We start from the raw sequence: 19,262 nt of genomic DNA on the forward strand, positions 1-19,262 counted from the left end.
TTCCAAAGAAACAGTACCGTCTTTGTTGTACAAGTATATTCCTTAACGAACATTCATAGTCGAAGGCCACATTCCATTCCCTCTTGTTTTTACGCATTGTGCCGGGCGCGTCATCCTTTCCAAAAAATTTCTCCTCCGTCAATGCGGGAAATGAGAAGAGAAGACGAAAAATAAAGATTGAATATTTTTCTTACAATACCAAAATATGTTGCATCATTCACTTTTGAAGGGGATTCTTGCGTGGGGAAAATCTTAGTTATGAGACGCATTAAGAAAGTTTCCGCTGACTTCGGAGTCGTGCGGGTTGCATCAATAATTTTTGAAGGCGTTCCTGGTGCCTCTCATAGACATACCTACCGTGTATAGAAAAATGATAAATCGATTTTCTTCTTCTTCGTGGTAAAAATTATAGCTCATTGTCAGAAGACGACGTGAATTTCAGTAAGACTTGCCCGCCCCTCAAGCAAGACCAACCCACACATGTCAGTCATTCCTGAGAACGAGTTTTGGTACCCTACTGCCCAGTGACGTAGTATTGAGTGCCTGCAATGTATTTCTTATGGGAGCACCCATTGTGACGAAGCAATGAGTGCTGCGAGTTAGGGCCAGGCGGGGGAGTGGATTTCAAAAAAGCTGCGCAATGACTGGCCTGTGTGGATACGTCTTGCCCTCAAGGAGTCATTTCATGTACTTTGGAGGCATATACAAGGAAAAGTTCGGTGTGCGTTTTGGTCCGATGAGGGGCTAGCAGCCTTTCTGTAACCTCCCATAAAAGCACATATCTGCATAGGGAAACCAACAGCATATATGTTGTTTCTAAAATGGACCAGAAATAATGGTTCCTGATTGCAAAATGTAATTCATTTAATTTTTAATTATGAAGTGGACAGGTCACTTGCTGTGTAGCAAACATTCTCGGGTCTGTCTTATTTTTTTGCACCCTTCGATGTCATTTTCATTAATCACTTCGAGGCTATTTCGACAATTAATCATTGATTGTTGGATCGAAGAAGAAATTTTCTTCGGAAAGCTACGGCTGAATTGACTTCAAAACTCAACTTGTGAGATCATCAACCGAGGAAAATTTGGCAGAATGTTATACATGGTAAAAGATAATTATTTCAACCCTCTCTTAGTTTTAAAAAGAGATGTGTTTTAAATTTCAAAATCTACTCAACTGCAGATATCCCTGAAAAGAAGTACGACATGAACCATGACCGCAGTGCCGAAGTAGCATATTGCAATGATATATATTTAAATAAAATTACTACTGACTGCAGAAAAATTATAATTGTTTAATTTCATGTAGCAAAACATTTACATCATCAGGTTAATAAAAGCCGATTTTTAACAATCAACGAAGTGAGTTTCGTGTGTTTAGAATGATAGGCAGCCCAATGAAACACAAAAAAATCATTTCCGACCACCCTGAAACAAAAGAACAAAGAACGTTAATTACCTAAATGAAACAAAAGAAAAAAAGAGGAAAGAACATTAATTAAAATTATCAACAATCCTTTCTTAGAAAAGAGGTAGCAAAATTTTTAAATTAGATAATTATTATCTAATGAGTGTAATTTCTAAAGTTTGTAAAAGGGAAGCTGAATATTCACTATCTACTTTCCAGGGCAAAATTTCGACTTAGAGGTTTTGTGATCGATTAGATTAATAAAGATTCCGCTTAATTATCTGTATCCCTCCTTAATCAGGCTAGAATTATTATAAAAGGGACATACTAGGGGAATAAGGAGAAAGCAGCTTGCATATTATACTGGAATAAAATAATACAACCAGATCCATAACATACGAAGGGAGCAAACGAAGAAAATTCTCTAAAAAAATTAATAATGGGCGAATTAAACACAGGAAAAAAAAAATAATTACTAGTTATCGAAGAAGCGACCTTTATATCATTACCACTGGAACTCTAGGGTAAGATAAAATGGAAAAAAAAAAAAATTGAGTCCAACCAACAGGCAACTAGGTAGCGAAAAGGAGTCAAATCAAACGAATGAACTGTCAAACCAGGGAAGGGTTAAAATCCAGTTGACAAATAGCAATTCACCAACTCAAAAGGGAAAAATATTTACAGCATAACCATTGAAAGCCTTTAATCCACTCCATTCATAATAAGGGTGATGCAAAGCCTGTTATCTTTACATCACCTTTCCTTACTTACTGTTTTTTCCCTTCCAGTTACTCACTTCCTAGTGAGAGGAGATCCACTATTGGCTTAAATTTGAACTTACAATCGGGTCCCTTCCAACTGTAGATTTTATATAAAAAAGAAAAGTAATAATGGAAGAATAAAACACGGGCAAAAAAAGTAATTAATAGTTATCAAAGAAGCCACCTTTTATACAGCTCATTACCATTGAAACTCCAGGCAAGATAAAAGGAAAAAAAATTGAGTGAAACCTAGAGGAAATTAGGTAATGAAAAGGAGCCAAATCAAAGCATCGAAAAACCGACCAGGGAAGGGTTAAAATGTAGTGAAGAAATCTGAATTCACTAACTTAAGAGGAGAATATTTACAGCATTACCATTGAAAGCCTTAAATCCACTTCATCCATAATCTGGCGGATGCAAAGCCTGTTCTAGGTGGCGGTAGCCACCCCGGCCCAATCCTAAAAAATTCCCCTAAAAATTTGACGACCTAAAGAAAGAAAAAAAAAAAAAAAAAAAAAAAGACGGGTGGCTGCTGCCTAACTAGTTTTACACGAAACAACGCGACCGGGCTTTTCTGCACGGTTTGCGGTCCATTAAGCTCTCCTACTAATTAAGTCGTAGAGTAAACCCCAAAAACCCTATAATATTTGGGTAGAGTATGCTCAGCTCCACTCGTAATGACCACCCTTTTTAAGTTTAGTTAAATATTAAAAAAGTTATTAAGCTTTAACGACAAATTTTGGACCCCAAAACATGACATTAGTTTTTGACGACATGGACCCCCAAAAGATGACAATGATGGAATTGTTGAGCAGATACGGGGCCCGCGAAACGTTCGGTCGCGGGAGAGACCATCGTGTTTAGTTCACTGACATTACAGCTATACCGTAGAAAAAAACCCCATACAAGTATAGATATTTTGAATCAGCGTCACATAAACTAAATATGATTTTTTGGAAATTTGAAATAGATGGCGTATAAAGAAGAACAATTTAATAATTAACCCGTTTTCTGACGATTTGAATGTCGATCGGTCCCTAGGGCTGTGGAGGTAAGGGTAGCATAAAATCCATTAAACTAGGTATGATTCAAATCTGTAGACTCCCAGGATGTGCCTTTCGGAAAGTTTGCGGACTTATATGGGCGTCGAAAGGAGAATTTATTGAAAGAAGGAGCGGGTCCTTCAATTTTTCAAAACAGTCAGAATTTGAAAACAACTTGTAGAACCGCGCGATGGATGGTGAGCGCCGACTCCAGAAGTTAAATTTCAGGTTATGTTTATGTCATTACTGTTTTCAATATTTAAATAATAAAAATAAGATGGATTAATCGATGTATGTTTCTATCTATTTTATCCTAGCCGAATATAACTGGATCCATTTCTATATAACCCTTTTATGATTCCCGCACCCTTGATAAATTTAGTTGTCACTGTAAGTACTCGGATCAACCTGCCATTTCTTCCCAGCGGCCCTGATCTAGTGATCTTTTCAAGTAATTGTTCATGAATGATTGATGATATCCCACTATAGTGAGTCCTAGATACTATTTCTCGTTAATCAGATTCAGCAACTTTCCACCAGAAAATCATCCTTTCCCTCAATACGATGATGTGTGTCTGGGATCTCAATCGGTGGGAATGATTCTGCGTTTCCACTTTCTACTAAAATTTTGCTAGCAGCTAGGCAGCCTACATTTTCAGGAGTTGATGTGTGTTTTCTCAGTGTATCATGCAACTGGTGCCTAAAGCCTGTATGTTTTCATAGACTTGGGATGCTTCATAATGGATAACCGGTAAATGCATTCACCCGTCAGTCTTGGTTATGTGTTCACCTAAAGAAGCTACGCTTCACTGAAACAAAACCACTTCAATGAAATCAACTCAATGTCACAAAATCAAAGATACTTGACTTCAAGCATTAGCTTTAATTTGATTATTATCAAGTCTCTTCGATTCTGGGTCAGAAGTCGATTGAATCGTCAAAGCCTGTGTTTGGATAAAATTCTTCAAATCAAGGTCTATCATATTGACCTGTGCAGAAGGTATGTATCTATACTGCTATTTCATTGGTTTGATAAAATTGAGATGCTATAACTAGTGCAGGATAACCTTGGTGACAACCTCTCTACACATCAGCTAAAATTTGCAGTACCTGGTGACGCAAATTTGCCGTCACTGCTTACCACGTTTAGGAGATAAAACAGAGCGGCTGTTCGATATAATACATCAGTGCCGCCTGACCTCTAGATTATCTGAGTCCTCGCCTGGCAAATTTACCCACTATGAGAGTGCGACAGAAAATTAGCTGGTTCATTTAGCACGGAAAATGGATACAAGAAATAATTCTCTGGCACACCCTGAAAGTGAGTAAAAACTCATTAGATGTGGACTTTGGATAGCCAGAACTGGCAGAATAATAAAAGCTATCGATTGAGACTGAGGCGACTAAAAATATTAGTTGTGATCAATATTTTGGGCTGCAACAGCATAAACCAACAGAGCATCTTCTTTGACGGAAAGTGGGCATTGAATGCCCGGGTTGAGAAATCTCTCATAAATACCTGCTTACTTTACCTGCCACTGTAATGATGTGAGAGTTACCTTAATCGGATGGTTGTAGGATCTTCCTGGCAATTCCCAGCGTAGATATGAGATAGTGCTCTACATAATTAACTTACCGGCAGAATCATTCGCTCAATAGAATCATATGAGAGGGATCACATAGCGTAGAATATAAAATTAAGCCTTGAGTATAGGTGATGTTTTTCCTTTTACCTCTGGTTCTCCGTCTATCGTGCAAAAGGGACGGACCAATACAGAAGAATCATACATGCCAAGTGGCTCCTAAGTTGTCCTTTATTTGAGTCCTTGGATGAAAAGTTCATGCCTGAAGGTGTGACAGAGAATGGACTGTTTTTACCATCCTTGAAAGTAAAACCAAGAAGCAAAATTGTATTCTGCGTTTTACCCTGATAGTGTGTTGAAACTCAATCGCTGCCGACTCTGCATGACCAGAATTGGCAGATACAAGTTCATAAAAATGAGATGTTATCATCTGTTTCATTACAGATCAGAAGATTTATGCCTTTGCAACTATTACAATTTCAATTGTGGCAACTATGATTTTATAGCTTGCGAAAGCATCAACTTCTACTGGTTATCTCTTCCAGCGGGGAGTAAACGGGTTGCATTCCTCAAGATAAGGAATGCCACACCTTTGGAGACATCTCATATAAAAACAGTAAACAGTGATACCTGCTCACTTTGCCAAACACTTTTTCAGGAGACAGCATCATGCAATGTTATTACTGATGATGAAATTGTACCTCAGAGAAGTTGTAATTTGAATAGTTGCCAGACCTGCTATCTGCCCTCGAGTAGCTTTAATGATCGAATGCCATCTAATTAACCTACCTGCATTGAGGTGTAGCATTTAGTTTACAATCTATAATTACCTTTATACAAACAAAAGAAAGGTGTCACAAAATGTAGGATATAAAATTTAGCCTTAGGTATGTAGCTTTAGCGACGGTGAGACTACCATACCTCGTATCTCGGTTTGCAACATCACAGATTTCCCTGTCACACTTCATTTTATGAAAAACTACTCAGCGTCAATTCTTAAAACCATCTGTGGTTTTTCCTCTTACTTAGTGCAGAGAAAACTCTGTGAAAATTTCAAGGAATGATATAGACTTGGTCTCCTCAAAAAAATAAAATATGAGATTTTTAAACACCATAAATGAGATCAGTCATCTGGCAGTTTCACCGTCGATAGGTGATGTTTCTACTGTAAATTCTGGTTTTCGGCCTACCGCAGAAAGGAGACCGAACAATACAGAATTGTTCTAAGTCACTCCCATGTTGATGATTATCTGTGCCTTTGCCTGGCAAGTTCACCCACTTTGAATGTTTATCCATCCGAGTGAAAAATCCTCTTGAAATCATCTCATCTTATCGTGACGAAAAGAAAAATTAAAAATTTATTATCATATAAGAAAAATAAAAAGTCAGCAAATCAAAAAGACACAGGTTAAATCACGATTTTTAGAATAAGGTGTATGTATTTCTTTCTTCTTATGCACAATAACATAACACACACAAAAAAAAATCACCTGCGGCCGCCCTGAAACAAAAGAACATATAAAAAAAAAACGTTACTTTCATTTTCAACAGTCCTTTTTTAGATAAGACGAAGCAAAATTTTTATTTAGAAAATTACTATCCGATGAATACCTTGTGATTATAATTTCCAAATCAATTTTATATCAGGCGTTTCTAAAATATTCATATTTTCATATATATAATCAACGAATCTGGTTTGCCAGGTTCTAGGCGGCAGCATCCACTCAAGCCCAAAAACAACGTATACCAAGTAATTATCAATGTTGTATGTGTGTATATATCTCACTTTGTAGAATGTGAAAAGGTGTATGACTCGGTTTCTTCACTTCGGTACAACTGCCATTGTACACCTAACTTACCTGTAGATCCCTTCTTAATCAAGGTAGGATTAATATGAAAGACACATGTTGTGGGAGGAAAGTTGCTTCCTAAAAATAAAAGAAATTGAATGAATTTATACTTGAAATCAAATGAAATTGTACAACCAGATCCACAACCTACGAAGCGTGCAAACTAAGAAAATTCTCTAAAAAAAGTGATACTTAATGGGAGAATAAAACACAAGATATAAAATAATTACTAGTTAGGGAAGAAGGCACTCTCATCATATTATACAGCTCATTACCACTAGAACTGCAGGGCAAGAAAAAAAAAAGTGAAACCTGGAGGAAACTATTGAATAAAAGACGAATTATCAAACGATCGAACAACCAACCAGGCAAGCTTAAAAAATTTGTGAATAAAACAGCTCACCCCAGTTAGAATTCCATGGTATAACATACCCATAAAGCCACTCTTATATTATATGAAGCCACTTTTACATTATATATAAAGCCACTCTTATATTATACAGCTCATTACCGCTGGAACTGCAGGGCAAGGGGAAAAAAAAGTGAAACCTGGAGGAAACTATTGAAAAAGAGACAAATCATCAAACGATCGAACAACCAACCAGGCAAGCTTAAAAAATTTGTGAATAAAAAGCAAATCACCAACTTGAAAGGAAAAAATAAAATAATTAGTAATTAGTGAAGAAGCAACTCTGATATTATGCAGCTCACCCCAGTTGGAATTCCAGGGTATGTAAGATAAGATACAAATGAAGCCATTCTTATATTATACAGTTCATAACTGCTGGAACTCCAGTGCAAGAGAGAAAAAAAAGAGTGAAACTTAGAGGAAACTATTGAAAAAGAGTCAAATCAAACGTTCTAACAACCAATCAGGCAAGCGTTGAAAATTTGAGGACAAAAAGCAATTCACCGACTTGGAACGAAAAAAAGGAAAATATTTACAGCATTAGCATTGCAAGCCTTTAATCCACTCCATCCATAATAATGGTGATTCAAAGCCTCTTATCTTTGCATCACAATTTCTTACTTACGATGATCTTACTTACGATGATGTTGAATGAAGGAATGTAGAATAGAATGAAAAACCCACTCTCCCACCGGCATGTCTTTAAGAGGCTGGAATAAATTAAATTCTTTATTATATTAGTTTGTTGCAACTATTACCACCTAGGTAATTGAAGAAAGTCATGACTGAGCTATTGATTCACACCACAGACTGTAAGACCAATAACAGAAATTTCTGCACGGAGTACAAATCTATTTTGTTGCTACATTCAAAAACAAAAATCGTGACCACCAGCAGCTGCCGCTTCTCCTCGCCTGTGGGAATGCCTTTTCCTTTACCCCACGATTTATTTTTTTTAAAAAATTACTTTAATTGTTCACTTTGTTTCGCGTTGAATGCCTGAAACTGCAAGAGATAAATATACCTCTTAAAGGTTGACACCACCATTGCCTCATCTTTCCTTTCCTCACAAATTTACCAATTTCTTTACAATTTCTTTGAGCACCAAATTTTCTTTACTTTTTCAAGTTCTGAACAATGGACACCATAATGATGAATGGCGGGAGAAAAATTCCCCCTAGTGTCCCCACCTCTCATTAATATTGGCACATGCAGAGAGTGTTCTTTAAATTTCTTCACTCATCGTTATGGCAAGAAAAATATTCAAGAGAAAAAAATGTCTGACTTACCTTCTTCCTTCGTTTTGCCTTTGATCCTCCTTCTTTCTCCTTCTTCTTTTCTTCTTCTTCCTTGGCCTTCTTCTTTTCTTCTTCTTCCTTGGCCTTCTTTTTCTCTTCTTCTTCCTTGGCCTTCTTCTTTTCTTCTTCTTCCTTGGCCTTCTTCTTTTCTTCTTCTTCCTTGGCCTTCTTCTCCTGTTCTCCTCTCGCCTTCCTTTCTTCTCGCTCTCTAACTCTTTGTTCTTCCAACTTCCTCTCCTTGTCCCGTCTTTCTCTTTCTCTCTCCTTACGGTCACGCTCCTTCCTGTCTCTCTCCTTCCGTTCAAGTCTCTCTTTTTCTTCGGCTTTCATTCGCTCCTACAAACAAGAAAAATGTATAGTTAAAAATTTATTTCATGACCCCTTTTTTCTCTGTGATTACAGTAAAAAGTAATAATTCATTTACTCATTAAGTGACAGCCAATTGTTAAGTTAAAAATTTACTTCATCACCCCTTTTTTTATCTCTGATCACAGTAAAAAGTGATAATTCATTGACTTATTAAGTGATGGCCAATCCTAGTTGGATCAAAATTCTTCTAAGTTAAATTTGTAAAAAATTTTCTTGCATTCATTTCTGCCTTGGCAAAGCTTCCATCCAATTTCAAAAATCAAAATGAAAAAGAGCAGCTAGAAAATTACATGGAGTCTTTTCTTCTGAAATCTGCTTGTTTAAAATAATTAATATATTACCTGGTTCTGAAATTTAGAAGCGTTCCACAAAACCTGTTAGATTGTTTTGAGAAGACACACTTGGACATTTGGATCTCGCATTTACCAAAAAGGACAGTATTAAAATTTACACAATTATTTTCCTTCATAATTACCAATTTTTAGGCGGGAAGAGAAAACTATTTGCTATTCCGAGAGATTTTTTAAATAATTATGAAGAAGCAACATTTTTACCACAAAAAAAGTATGAAATTATCCGGAATCAGGAACTCTCTATGTGACTTCAATCTAAAAACTGTGTAGTCAAAACTCTTACCTCTTTCTTAAACTTCTCCATTTCGTATGCTATGGCTTCCCTAAAGGCATCATTCTAAAAATAAACAAAAAAAAAATAAATAAAAATAAAAATAAAAAAATACTTAATGAAAGAAAAGGATAGAAATTAAAATAATAACTGGAATTATGTTCCAAAAAGACAAGTAAGATACGATAGGATTCCATCGTTCTTCCTGATTTGAAGGTGGGACTTGGTGCTTCTCTTGTGAATCTTCTAGAATTAATCATTATTTGTCATTACTGCTGAAGAACCAATTTTCAAAAACCAATCATGAAATTTCCATCACTTACTCTCACCATGGATTGTTGCCTTGCCACACATGTAAGAAAATCCATACTGGGCCTGTTTCAAAGAAGCATATTGTACTCAACATAACTGTCACCCAAGTTACTTATATTGTTATGTAGAGGTTCCGCCTATTAAGAGGGTATTTTACTCTTTCTCTTTCTGATCCCACCCCTACTTCCCCTTACATATAGCCTTCCTGATTTTCTTATATTTGCCTACTTACAGCAGTATTCAGAACTTTCCACTGAATTTAATTATTTACTGATAGAAGAGAAATCAAACAGACGAGAGTGGAAATAGAATAATTATGATACATCTTATTTGAAGTTACCTGCATGGGGGGCCCTGCCCAGCTTTGACTTGCTCCGTATTGATGACCGTATAATTGATGATAGGCTGGATATCCAGGTGGTCCAATTGCTGGTACTGGGGGAGGAGCCGAGGCTGGATATCCAGGTGGTCCAATTGCTGGTAGTGGGGGAGGAGCCGGGGCAAGGTAGCGTACAATTTCCATGATTATCAAATCATCTGATTTCCCATTTACTGAAACATAATATCATATGTAAAAAACATGAGGATCTACATGGTAAAAGGAGAGAAATTAAGTACTTTGATTAACCTCAGACTTTCAATAGATAGTATCACATGTAATAGAAGTGCCATAAAGTTGTTCTTATTAAATTATAAATTGAAACCCTTCCTTATTCAATAAAAAAGTATGACTCAATTTTATCTTAAACACAGTTTTCCAAGATGCATCATACTTATACGGAGTTAAACAGAACGGAACCAAGCCACATTGGGATTGAATCGAGGAAAAGAGCCTTAAAATTTCCCTTCTGCATACGACTCAATATAAAAGATATAAAAGTAACTTCAAGTTCAAGCAGTGGTCGAGTTCAAAACCACTCATAACATAACAACTTTTTCCAAAATGCGGGTTGGCTCCTTTCTGCTCAACACAGTCCATTTCACACCCCATTTCTGAAATTCGACTCTCACATCATACAGAAAAAATGATGGAATCAAAGCAACTACTGTTATCGAGCATTTTCTTCCTCAGAACGAACATGAATGAATTACTGTTACTCACAAATCATGCCGGAAATGACCGCGTATGGGGCCTGCTTGACGTTGTACATTTTTCTTAAATTTTCTTTAACCTTCTCCACACGCATTGAATGCAGGTCTCCTGGGGAACCCTGAGAAAAAGGATACGAATAAATTAATGTCATGAGACCTACATATTATTCTTCCACATGCTTTCATTAATGTTAGCTTTTCCTAATTCCTAAAAACCCATTCCAATACATAATACATAATTTTTTATTCTCATTTGGACTTCCTCAAAAAGAAGATTGGCGAACCTCTCATCAAAACAGAACATCATTCAACAGAAATTTATTTGGTAACCAAACAGCCAAATTTTGAATAACTCACTTTTCGTTGAACATAACATTTGTGTAATAACTCCCACAACATGACAATCTTATCCAAGGAATTAAGAAAAATAATTACTTAAACTACGATTTCATCTTTGGGCACAAGAGAAAAGTTCTGGCTGAATTTGCTTTCCTGATTTCTCTTTGGTTCCACATTGATGGTTCCAAGTGTTTCACGACCAAGGAACTTCATTTCTATCATGGCAAAAAGATAAAGACTAACCCCTGTAAAGAACATGGATCAACTGGATTGCATTTTGCAAAAAGGAACCACTAGCATTGCAATGATGCTAAGATTGTGCAACTTCATCATGCAATTAAATTGCGGAAATTGTGAAAAACTGTGAAATTTAGACGGTAATTTTTGTCTTAAATTTACAGTTTTTAGCGAGTAAAATAGAAACTATTAAGGGATAATCGTGGTTTTCCTCCAAGACAAAAGAAGTTGCACATTCTTAGCAACATTGCAATGCTAGTGGTTCCTTTTTGCAAAATGCAATCCAACTGTCATTGTAGCCCTGAGAATTTAATCTGGTCTTCTGTATAAACTGCAAACCTCCAAAAAACAATGGCTGTCAATGAAACTCTTCCACTTTCCAAGCCTTACTATTGCTACATCTGTAGACATCAAGATCCCCAGAATCGGTGGTGCCGTTATCTCTAAATTCCAGTGAAATCCAACTCAATTTTCGAATAAAGGAATTATGTGTCTCAGTAGTTGGCTGCCACCTTTCTCCTTCAGGCCGCTTCAGGCTCCGAGTTTAGACTTTGTCCGGAGGTGGCTACCACTAGAGTACGTATATAGGGAGACTATTGACAGATGTGAAACTCCTAAAATCCATCAGGCCTTCACCAATGCCTTCGCGGATAAAGTTAGGGCCCAAAAGGGCAGCCAGCCTATGAATACAAATTATTCAGAACGAGTTAGTGTGTATTAATAAATATTGTTGCCCCCCCCCCTCCCCATAATTTGTAAACCATCTATTTGACTTAGTTTTAGCAAAATTTACTTATTTCTGCCAGTTTGTGTGTAAGAACCCTCATTTGTGAACATTCTTGGCCATCTTGGTTTGAATCCAAATCTGAAGATTGGCAGTGAAATTTCGTGTGTTAGAAGGCTGGCTGCCCTAACCCCTCCATGAAATGATCTGTTCTAGGGATGGTCGAATATCGAATTGGAATGCGATAATTGCGAATATTTGAGAATTCGAATCTTGCGATTTCGAATGCTTCGGAAGCGAATATTCGAATGTGATGCGATTATTTCGGTGCCGATGATTCGAAAATCAAATATCTAAATATTCGACCATCCCTAATCTGTTCATCCTCTCCTCATACGGGTACTCTAGCTATAGCTACCACCACCCATGATGGGCTATGTCCCTGTAAATTAACGCCTTCCTAAATATCATTGGTATGAATGTCTGGGAATTTCCTGTGACCTGGATGGCAATACTATAAGGAAGAATTTCAAACCCTATCTTTCCATTACATTCACATTATCCGAAGATACGCACATGTACCGCAAACCTTATCCAGTCCAAGCCATTTTCTTAAGTAGACAGCAAGAGGCCTAAGGTTAACTCGGTTTCATGTAATCATCATCATATATTTCAGCAAGGGTTCTGCAGATTGAATCCGATTATTGAATGTATTGTTAGAAAAAAGTGAGAATGAATCAGACATGATACTTACTTTCGGAATCAGCCCGTTGAAATAATTATTACTTTTCTTCATTCTTCTGATCAAAATCACAACCACTAAACGCAAATGAACGAAAAACGAATGAAAGTAAAGTAAAGTAACCTCCACTTTTTCTTCTTCTTCGATTTTCATGTTCTCCTATTCGTCCGCCGGAGTCTGAGAGCGCATGCGCATGAGTTGCGGACCGTCCCTGTCGATGTCGATTCAATATGTATGTGCATACTCTACTCATAACGGATAAACTGGATAGCCTAATCTAATTCCTGATTGGCTCCAGTGGCAGTTGCTTAGGCTCCTAAGTAGATGTGATGATGTCTCATCTCACATATTTCCAAATCTAGTCCGTGAGGGAATGGACCATGGCTTCGGAACAAATGGTACGACAGGGAAACGAACTGAATGATGATGCGGAATGTGGGAATGCAGGAGTAAGAAAATCTAAGCCTAACCTGTATCCCTGAGAATCGAAAAATTTATAATTCCGTTTCGATGCAAGTTTTGATTTATTAAAATTCTCTCGAAACGCTCACTTTTTCTCGTCCATATTTCTCTCCATTCTTTCTTTTCATAATTTACTAATACGACCTAACATAAATTAACTTGAGACTCATATTTCAGTTTTCTTGTGAAATCTCTTAGTTCTTCGTGTGTTATCGTGCCATTGTTCTACTATTATTTCTCCCAACTCTTTATTGTTTATTTGCCATTGTTCTACTACTATTTCTACTAACTCTTTATTGTTTATTTCTCTAGTGAGGAAATATATCCCCTAGTTAATATATTTCATTCAATGCGGAAATTCGTAGTTGCGGCACAATTGGACTATCATTTTTGAACCAAATTTTGTTTGCACCATTGTAAGTTTGGCTTTACGCTTCTTCCACTAATTAGCTACAGTAGCATAAGCAGAGTTATACACTCTTTATGCCAAAATCTGTATACTAGTTTAATTTGATTTTTACGCCCTTTACACAGACGATCTGCAGTAGCATAACCTGAGTTGTACACTCTTCATGCCAAAATCTGCACTTGTCTAAGTCGAGTTTTTACGCTTCTTCCACTAATTAGCTACAGTAGCATAAGCTGAGTTATACACTCTTTATGCCAAAATCTGTACTAGTTTAATTTGATTTTTACGCCCTTTACACAGACGATCTGCAGTAGCATAACCTGAGTTGTACACTCTTCATGCCAAAATCTGCACTTGTCTAAGTCGAGTTTTACGTTATTTGCACAAATTAGCTACAGTAGCATAAGCTGAGTTATACACTCTTTATGCCAAAATCTGTACTAGTTTAATTTGATTTTTACGCCCTTTACACAGACGATCTGCAGTAGCATAACCTGAGTTGTACACTCTTCATGCCAAAATCTGCACTTGTCTAAGTCAAGTTTTACGTTATTTGCACAAATTAGCTACAGTAGCATAAGCTGAGTTATACACTCTTCATGCGAAAATCTGTACTAGTTTAATTTGATTTTTACGCTCTTTACGCAAGCAATTTGCAGTAGCATAACCTGAGTTGTACACTCTTCATGCCAAAATCTGCACTTGTCTAAGTCGAGTTTTACGTTATTTGCACAAATTAGCTACAGTAGCATAAGCTGAGTTATACACTCTTTATGCGAAGATAGCTTTAGTGCAGCTCACAAATTAAAGAATTTTTATTTGTGGAATGTGTTTCTTTCCTTGATTTATAAAATGGTATCAAAAATTCGAAAACAGAAATCAAAGGAGAGACAAAAGTATATAGCTAAAAAATTGAAGGTTCCTACAGTTTGTACCACATCGCCTGCAAGCAACACTCTAGGCAAAGTATCAAAGTGTGCCGATCATGCCTTGCAACAGTTTGGCACCTCCAAAGTTAGGCGGAAACGACTTTATGATGAGAAATGTTACCAACGCCAAAAGTGCATGAATTCTAGCTCTGAACTACTTGGGAGTGCCGAAGGAAATGATCCCAATGCCCCTGAAATGTCAGTTTGTATCTCAGTTTCTAGCGATGTTGCTGAGAATGAAAAGCCAAGAATAACAAGTCCAGATGAAGGCTTATTTGAGCTTTCTCAAAAACAAACGCCGCGACTGATGCAATTGACTGATGGTGTAGAGCATCTGATGATTGAAGATCAAACTACTGATAGGGGGGGTCAGGTGCCTTTCCTGCTCAGTGGTGATTCGCTGATGCTCCATAAGTCAGTTTTTGGCGATGTTAAAGTCGAAAATGGAAACGGAAATGAAGCAGGTCCTGATATGGAGCGCTTACTTGAGTTTTCTCCTCGACAAGAATTGAATCCGATAGAACTGAGGGGCTGCAACAAAAATTCCACTGCGGAAAAAACCATCGCACCCCCACAGCAACCGGTTTTTTTTGTCAGTAGTGATGAATCCCTAGCAGATGAGGCAGGTGTCGGCATTGTTCTTGATGACATGGAAGACCAGTACAGAGCGACACCAAATGGTGATCCCTCGTGCATGTTCTCAGTTGAACAAAATTTAAAGCTGATCAAACCTACCGATTCTGAGGCATGTTTCACTACTGAAAAAAATGAGGCATCATGTTTTCTGAAGGAACCCCGTGTTGAGAGTGATCATCAACCTGTGGGTCCAACTGATGAAGTTTTGGTCATCGGGAGATCGGTGCCAGATAAATTTGGAAGGCATGCCATTTGCAACCTTTCAATCGCTAATCATAGTTCAGCGATGGTAAAAGAGCAAATAAATGTAACCAATTCAGCTTCGGTAGGCGAAAACGCCCATTTCCGGAGGCGACGAACTCTGTTTCCTGCTGAGTCGACAGTTACACCGTATGATATCCAGGAGGATCAGTTCGGTGATACGGTGGTGTTCTCTCTCAAAAGGAAACTACCCTCCAAAACAGCTGAACAGTCAGCAATCCGTTTAAGTCTTGATGAAGAGGACTTCCTTGCATCTCCTCTTCGAAAGAAAATCATCACTACGATGCAAAAAAGAGACAGGAGTTCTGATGGAGCGGAAACATCCGATACGGAAGAGATTCCTTCCACTGTTTTCTTACTCAAAAGGAAATTCCGTCATCCCATAAAAAAAACTAAAACGAAAAAGAGTCCAAGCAAGAAAGGCTCTTGTGCGTCTCCTCTAAAAAAGAAGGCAAGGCGTTCTAAAGTTCGAAACCACAAAGGATTAGTTAGTCATCTAGGCGGAGCAAAGAAGAGAAATTCGTTCGGTCATTCATCCGTACAATTATCAGCGCAGACTAACTTAGGCTCTGCAGACTGTAATGTGCAGGTGAGACCGATATCAATCGAAAGCTCTTTTACTCGTGCCAGCTTAGAAAAATCTGATCGATCAATGTCGAATGAAAACGCCTCCGATCTAAAATGTAATTCGCTCTCTTCTCCTAAGGTTAAGCGTAGAACCTTACGTCCCAGAGCAAAACTTCAAAATAAATGGCGTATGAAGTTCAAGCGTAAATCCTCGAGGGCAAGAACCAGTCTAGGAGGCCTGAACGGTCTCGGTAAAAACGCTCCGAATCCAATCCCTGACCCCTCTCCTCATACAGAGGGTCCCTGTACTGCTCCACCTTGTAGCACCCTGAATTCAGCCACTGCAACTCCTCTCTCTGAGCGTGGTCAAGGACTGTCTATCGCAGAGGAAGAACCCTTCACTCCTGTCAGTCGATTCATGAGAAGAATGAGGGTGCTAAAAGCAGGAGACAACCGAGGTATTCGAGTTCGACCTCTTCCTCCGGCACAACGTGCTATTCCCCGCGGAGGAGATACTACTCTTTTCAGCAAAGTCGATCAGCCTTTTAATCCTACATTCAAAAAGCTCAAAAACTTCTTGAGGATTAAAAAATCGCAGAAAAATCTATTTCGTCTCCGAAAAAGTGAAGCGAAACTGAGGAATAGCCTTGCTCGCCGTTTCAAACGCTGCTCTCTCGCCTCTGCCAGTACGCAGGCCAGATGTCTTATAAAATGGGCCATGGTAGCCAGGAGAAGACTGATCGTTATGTTTCAGAAGGCTCATGAAAGTTTGAAAACGAAATGTGAAAAATGGGTCGACGTCGCTGAAAATTATAGTGCGCCTTCCGAGTTGGGTCAGAGAGGTGAAGCTTTGTTAGGTGTTAGAAAACACTCATCGGTGACGGATCCATTTTTCGTCGATACTGCGTACAAGGCTATCAAATTGAGAATCAAAAGGACTCAAATGAAAAGCCCTCTACGAAAGCGTGTAGGCATAAGGAGGAATCGCGAGGTAAAAAATCTCGTGCCCTTCCCTTCTTTAAATGTCGATGAAGAGGGAAAAGTTAGAAATATTTTCCCGGAAACACAACCGCTCAAAAAGTCTCTACGATGGGACTGCAGCGCGCTTTGCAATACGAGTGATAGGACCGCTATCCGAAAAGTTGGCAAAGTTTTCAGAAGACTGAAACAAACCACTCTAGGACAGATGGTTCATTTCCTCGTAGGCATGAACGAGTGCAGGAACACATGCCACCTCAGTTGCAAGAAAGGACATTCCGCAGTTTGTAGAATGACCGATGGCAACGGCGCCCCGCTAGTTGTACTTCAGAATCTAATGTCTCATTACCCTCATGTACGTACTGCTGTTCGATCGCTGCAAACTATGAAGAAAATTTTGTCCGAGATCGACGAATTAGATACTGCTCTATACACAGCTAACCGGGAAAAGTTAGAGGCCATAGCGGAAAAAGCGAGGCTCCAAGGAGGCGAATTCACGATCGGCGGTGACACTTACACCGATGAAGATGGCATTTACATGCAGTTTAAAAAATGTTTTGCAGCTCTCGACAAAGCGATGAATGATCTCCCTAGTAATTACTGTTTTTCGTGTGAAAAAATACTCAAGCGAGATCAGCTAATCGAATTGAGTAGAATGAAATCCACACCCGACAACCATTGGTGGAATGAGTTGTATAAAAAAGGCGAAACCGGTGTTTGCGTAGATTACATCTGCAAATTTTGCTTGAAGAAAATACGCAAAGGCGAGTTGCCATCAATTGCGACCTTGAACAAGATGGATGTACCTAAAGTGCCTCCGAGCATTCAAGGACTGAATAAATTTGAAAGAATTTTTATCCAGCGGGCGAAAGCGTTTCAAGTTGTCGCAAAAGCAGGCACCGTGTCAGGGAAGCACCTTCCGGCTTCTCACTTAAATTCCAAAGTGGTCGGTCGAACCTTCCATTTGCCCTTACCTCTGGAAGAAACTTTGAAAAGAGTATTGAGAGATGAACAGGCTGTAATGCCGAATCAAGAGCTCTATTTGCTCATACGTGGTCTACCAACGAATCAGAAAAAAGTTTGGGAGCATTTAGTCAACTTCTCCGATATTCTCAAAGCCTTGCAATGGTTGAAGACTCACAATGACTTGTACAAGCAAATAGTGCTTCCAGAGAAGGCGGAGGATTTCCTGCAGCAACTGGAGGAAATCATTTACGATGATCCTGATAATCCTTCCGCCCTTCCTCATTCAAACGCAAGTGACGACGATCCGGATAATCCATCAACCGTTCCTCCCTCGAGCGCAACCGCAGATGATCCGGATAATCCGTCCACTCCTCCGCATCCGAGCGCAAGTCAAAGGGAGAGCCAATCGGAGGCGCTACCTGTCGGTAGATCGTCTCCTGATCCCGATGACTCTAACGAAGACGAATGTGACGACGAGATACGAACTCCCGGTGGTCCAAAAAAGACCGGCAACTTAAGACGTGACAGCCAGCGCGACGAGAGTCCAGTGAAAAATCTTGACCTCTCAGATGAGCTGAGTGATATCGGGGCTCTGCCGGAAGATCGTCGCTCTGCACCAAGCAATTCTGACGATGAAGAAAGTGATCAAGCAGCGCCCTCGTCTCTGGCAGAAATCGCGGCTATGATCACGCAGCGTTCCAAAGACGACGCATTTTATGATAACTACTCGATTGTTCCTCTTTACGATTCACGAGAAAATAAATCCTCTTCCGAATTGTTTCAGATGAAAAAAGTCGAAGGAGCAATCATAGATTCGAGAGCTCCTCTCTTGGATGCCCAATGCTTTCCTGATTTATTCCCTGATGGTCGGAACTACTTCAACGAAGAAAGAGATGTACCTATAGAGTTTTCTGAATTCGCGAAGGCAAAGTTAATGTCACGTCATTCTCAATTCAGAATGAATACACAATACCTTTTCTTTCTGAATAATCAAAAGACGAACAGGGAGATAGCAGCAGGCATTTATCAGACACTGAACATCACCCGAACTAAACGGACCGCTGGTGATTTTCTCGAGAAACTCGGAGAAGAAGAATTGGAACGCGACATGTGCTCCATTTTCCAGCGTGTGAGAAACACAGAACAGTTCTGGAAAGTCCCTTTGGCTCAATTGATCGCTATGATCGATAATTACGGGCCTGCTACTTTCTTTTTCACCTTTTCACCTTCTCTGTACGACGATCCCGAGGTGGATGAATATTT

General features: G+C 38.7%; 2 protein-coding genes across 5 annotated transcripts in view; both read right to left on the bottom strand.

The window, feature by feature from the left end:
- Nucleotides 1-846: 846 nt before the first annotated feature.
- LOC109041900 (myophilin) overlaps nt 847-19,262 on the bottom strand; it is a 143,600-nt gene continuing 125,184 nt past the window's right edge. The window contains exon 5 of one of the 2 annotated variants that reach the window (XM_072304876.1): nt 847-1,428. The gene's annotated coding sequence lies outside the window, so the exon portion shown is untranslated. Of the gene's footprint in view, nt 2,166-19,262 lie in introns of both variants that reach the window. The other variant, XM_072304875.1, reaches the window with a different exon arrangement.
- On the bottom strand, nt 5,224-13,831 carry LOC140225582 (uncharacterized). 3 transcript variants are annotated; one of them, XM_072304872.1, is made up of 7 exons: nt 12,804-13,831; nt 10,760-10,868; nt 9,998-10,209; nt 9,358-9,411; nt 8,344-8,688; nt 7,695-7,764; nt 5,224-6,296 (listed from the first exon to the last, which is right to left on the bottom strand). In XM_072304872.1, exons 1-7 carry the CDS (start codon nt 12,942-12,944, stop codon nt 6,181-6,183), a joined length of 1,047 nt encoding a protein of 348 aa, XP_072160973.1. In that variant the 5' UTR covers nt 12,945-13,831; the 3' UTR covers nt 5,224-6,180. The 3 variants fall into 3 exon arrangements, with proteins under 3 accessions (XP_072160973.1, XP_072160974.1, XP_072160975.1); XM_072304873.1 differs by having other exon boundaries at nt 6,204-6,296; nt 7,680-7,764; nt 12,804-13,828; XM_072304874.1 differs by lacking the exon at nt 7,695-7,764 and having other exon boundaries at nt 6,204-6,296; nt 12,804-13,829.

The sequence above is a fragment of the Bemisia tabaci genome, chromosome 10 (assembly GCF_918797505.1).
Source record: "Bemisia tabaci chromosome 10, PGI_BMITA_v3".
Lineage (NCBI taxonomy): Eukaryota > Metazoa > Arthropoda > Insecta > Hemiptera > Aleyrodidae > Bemisia > Bemisia tabaci.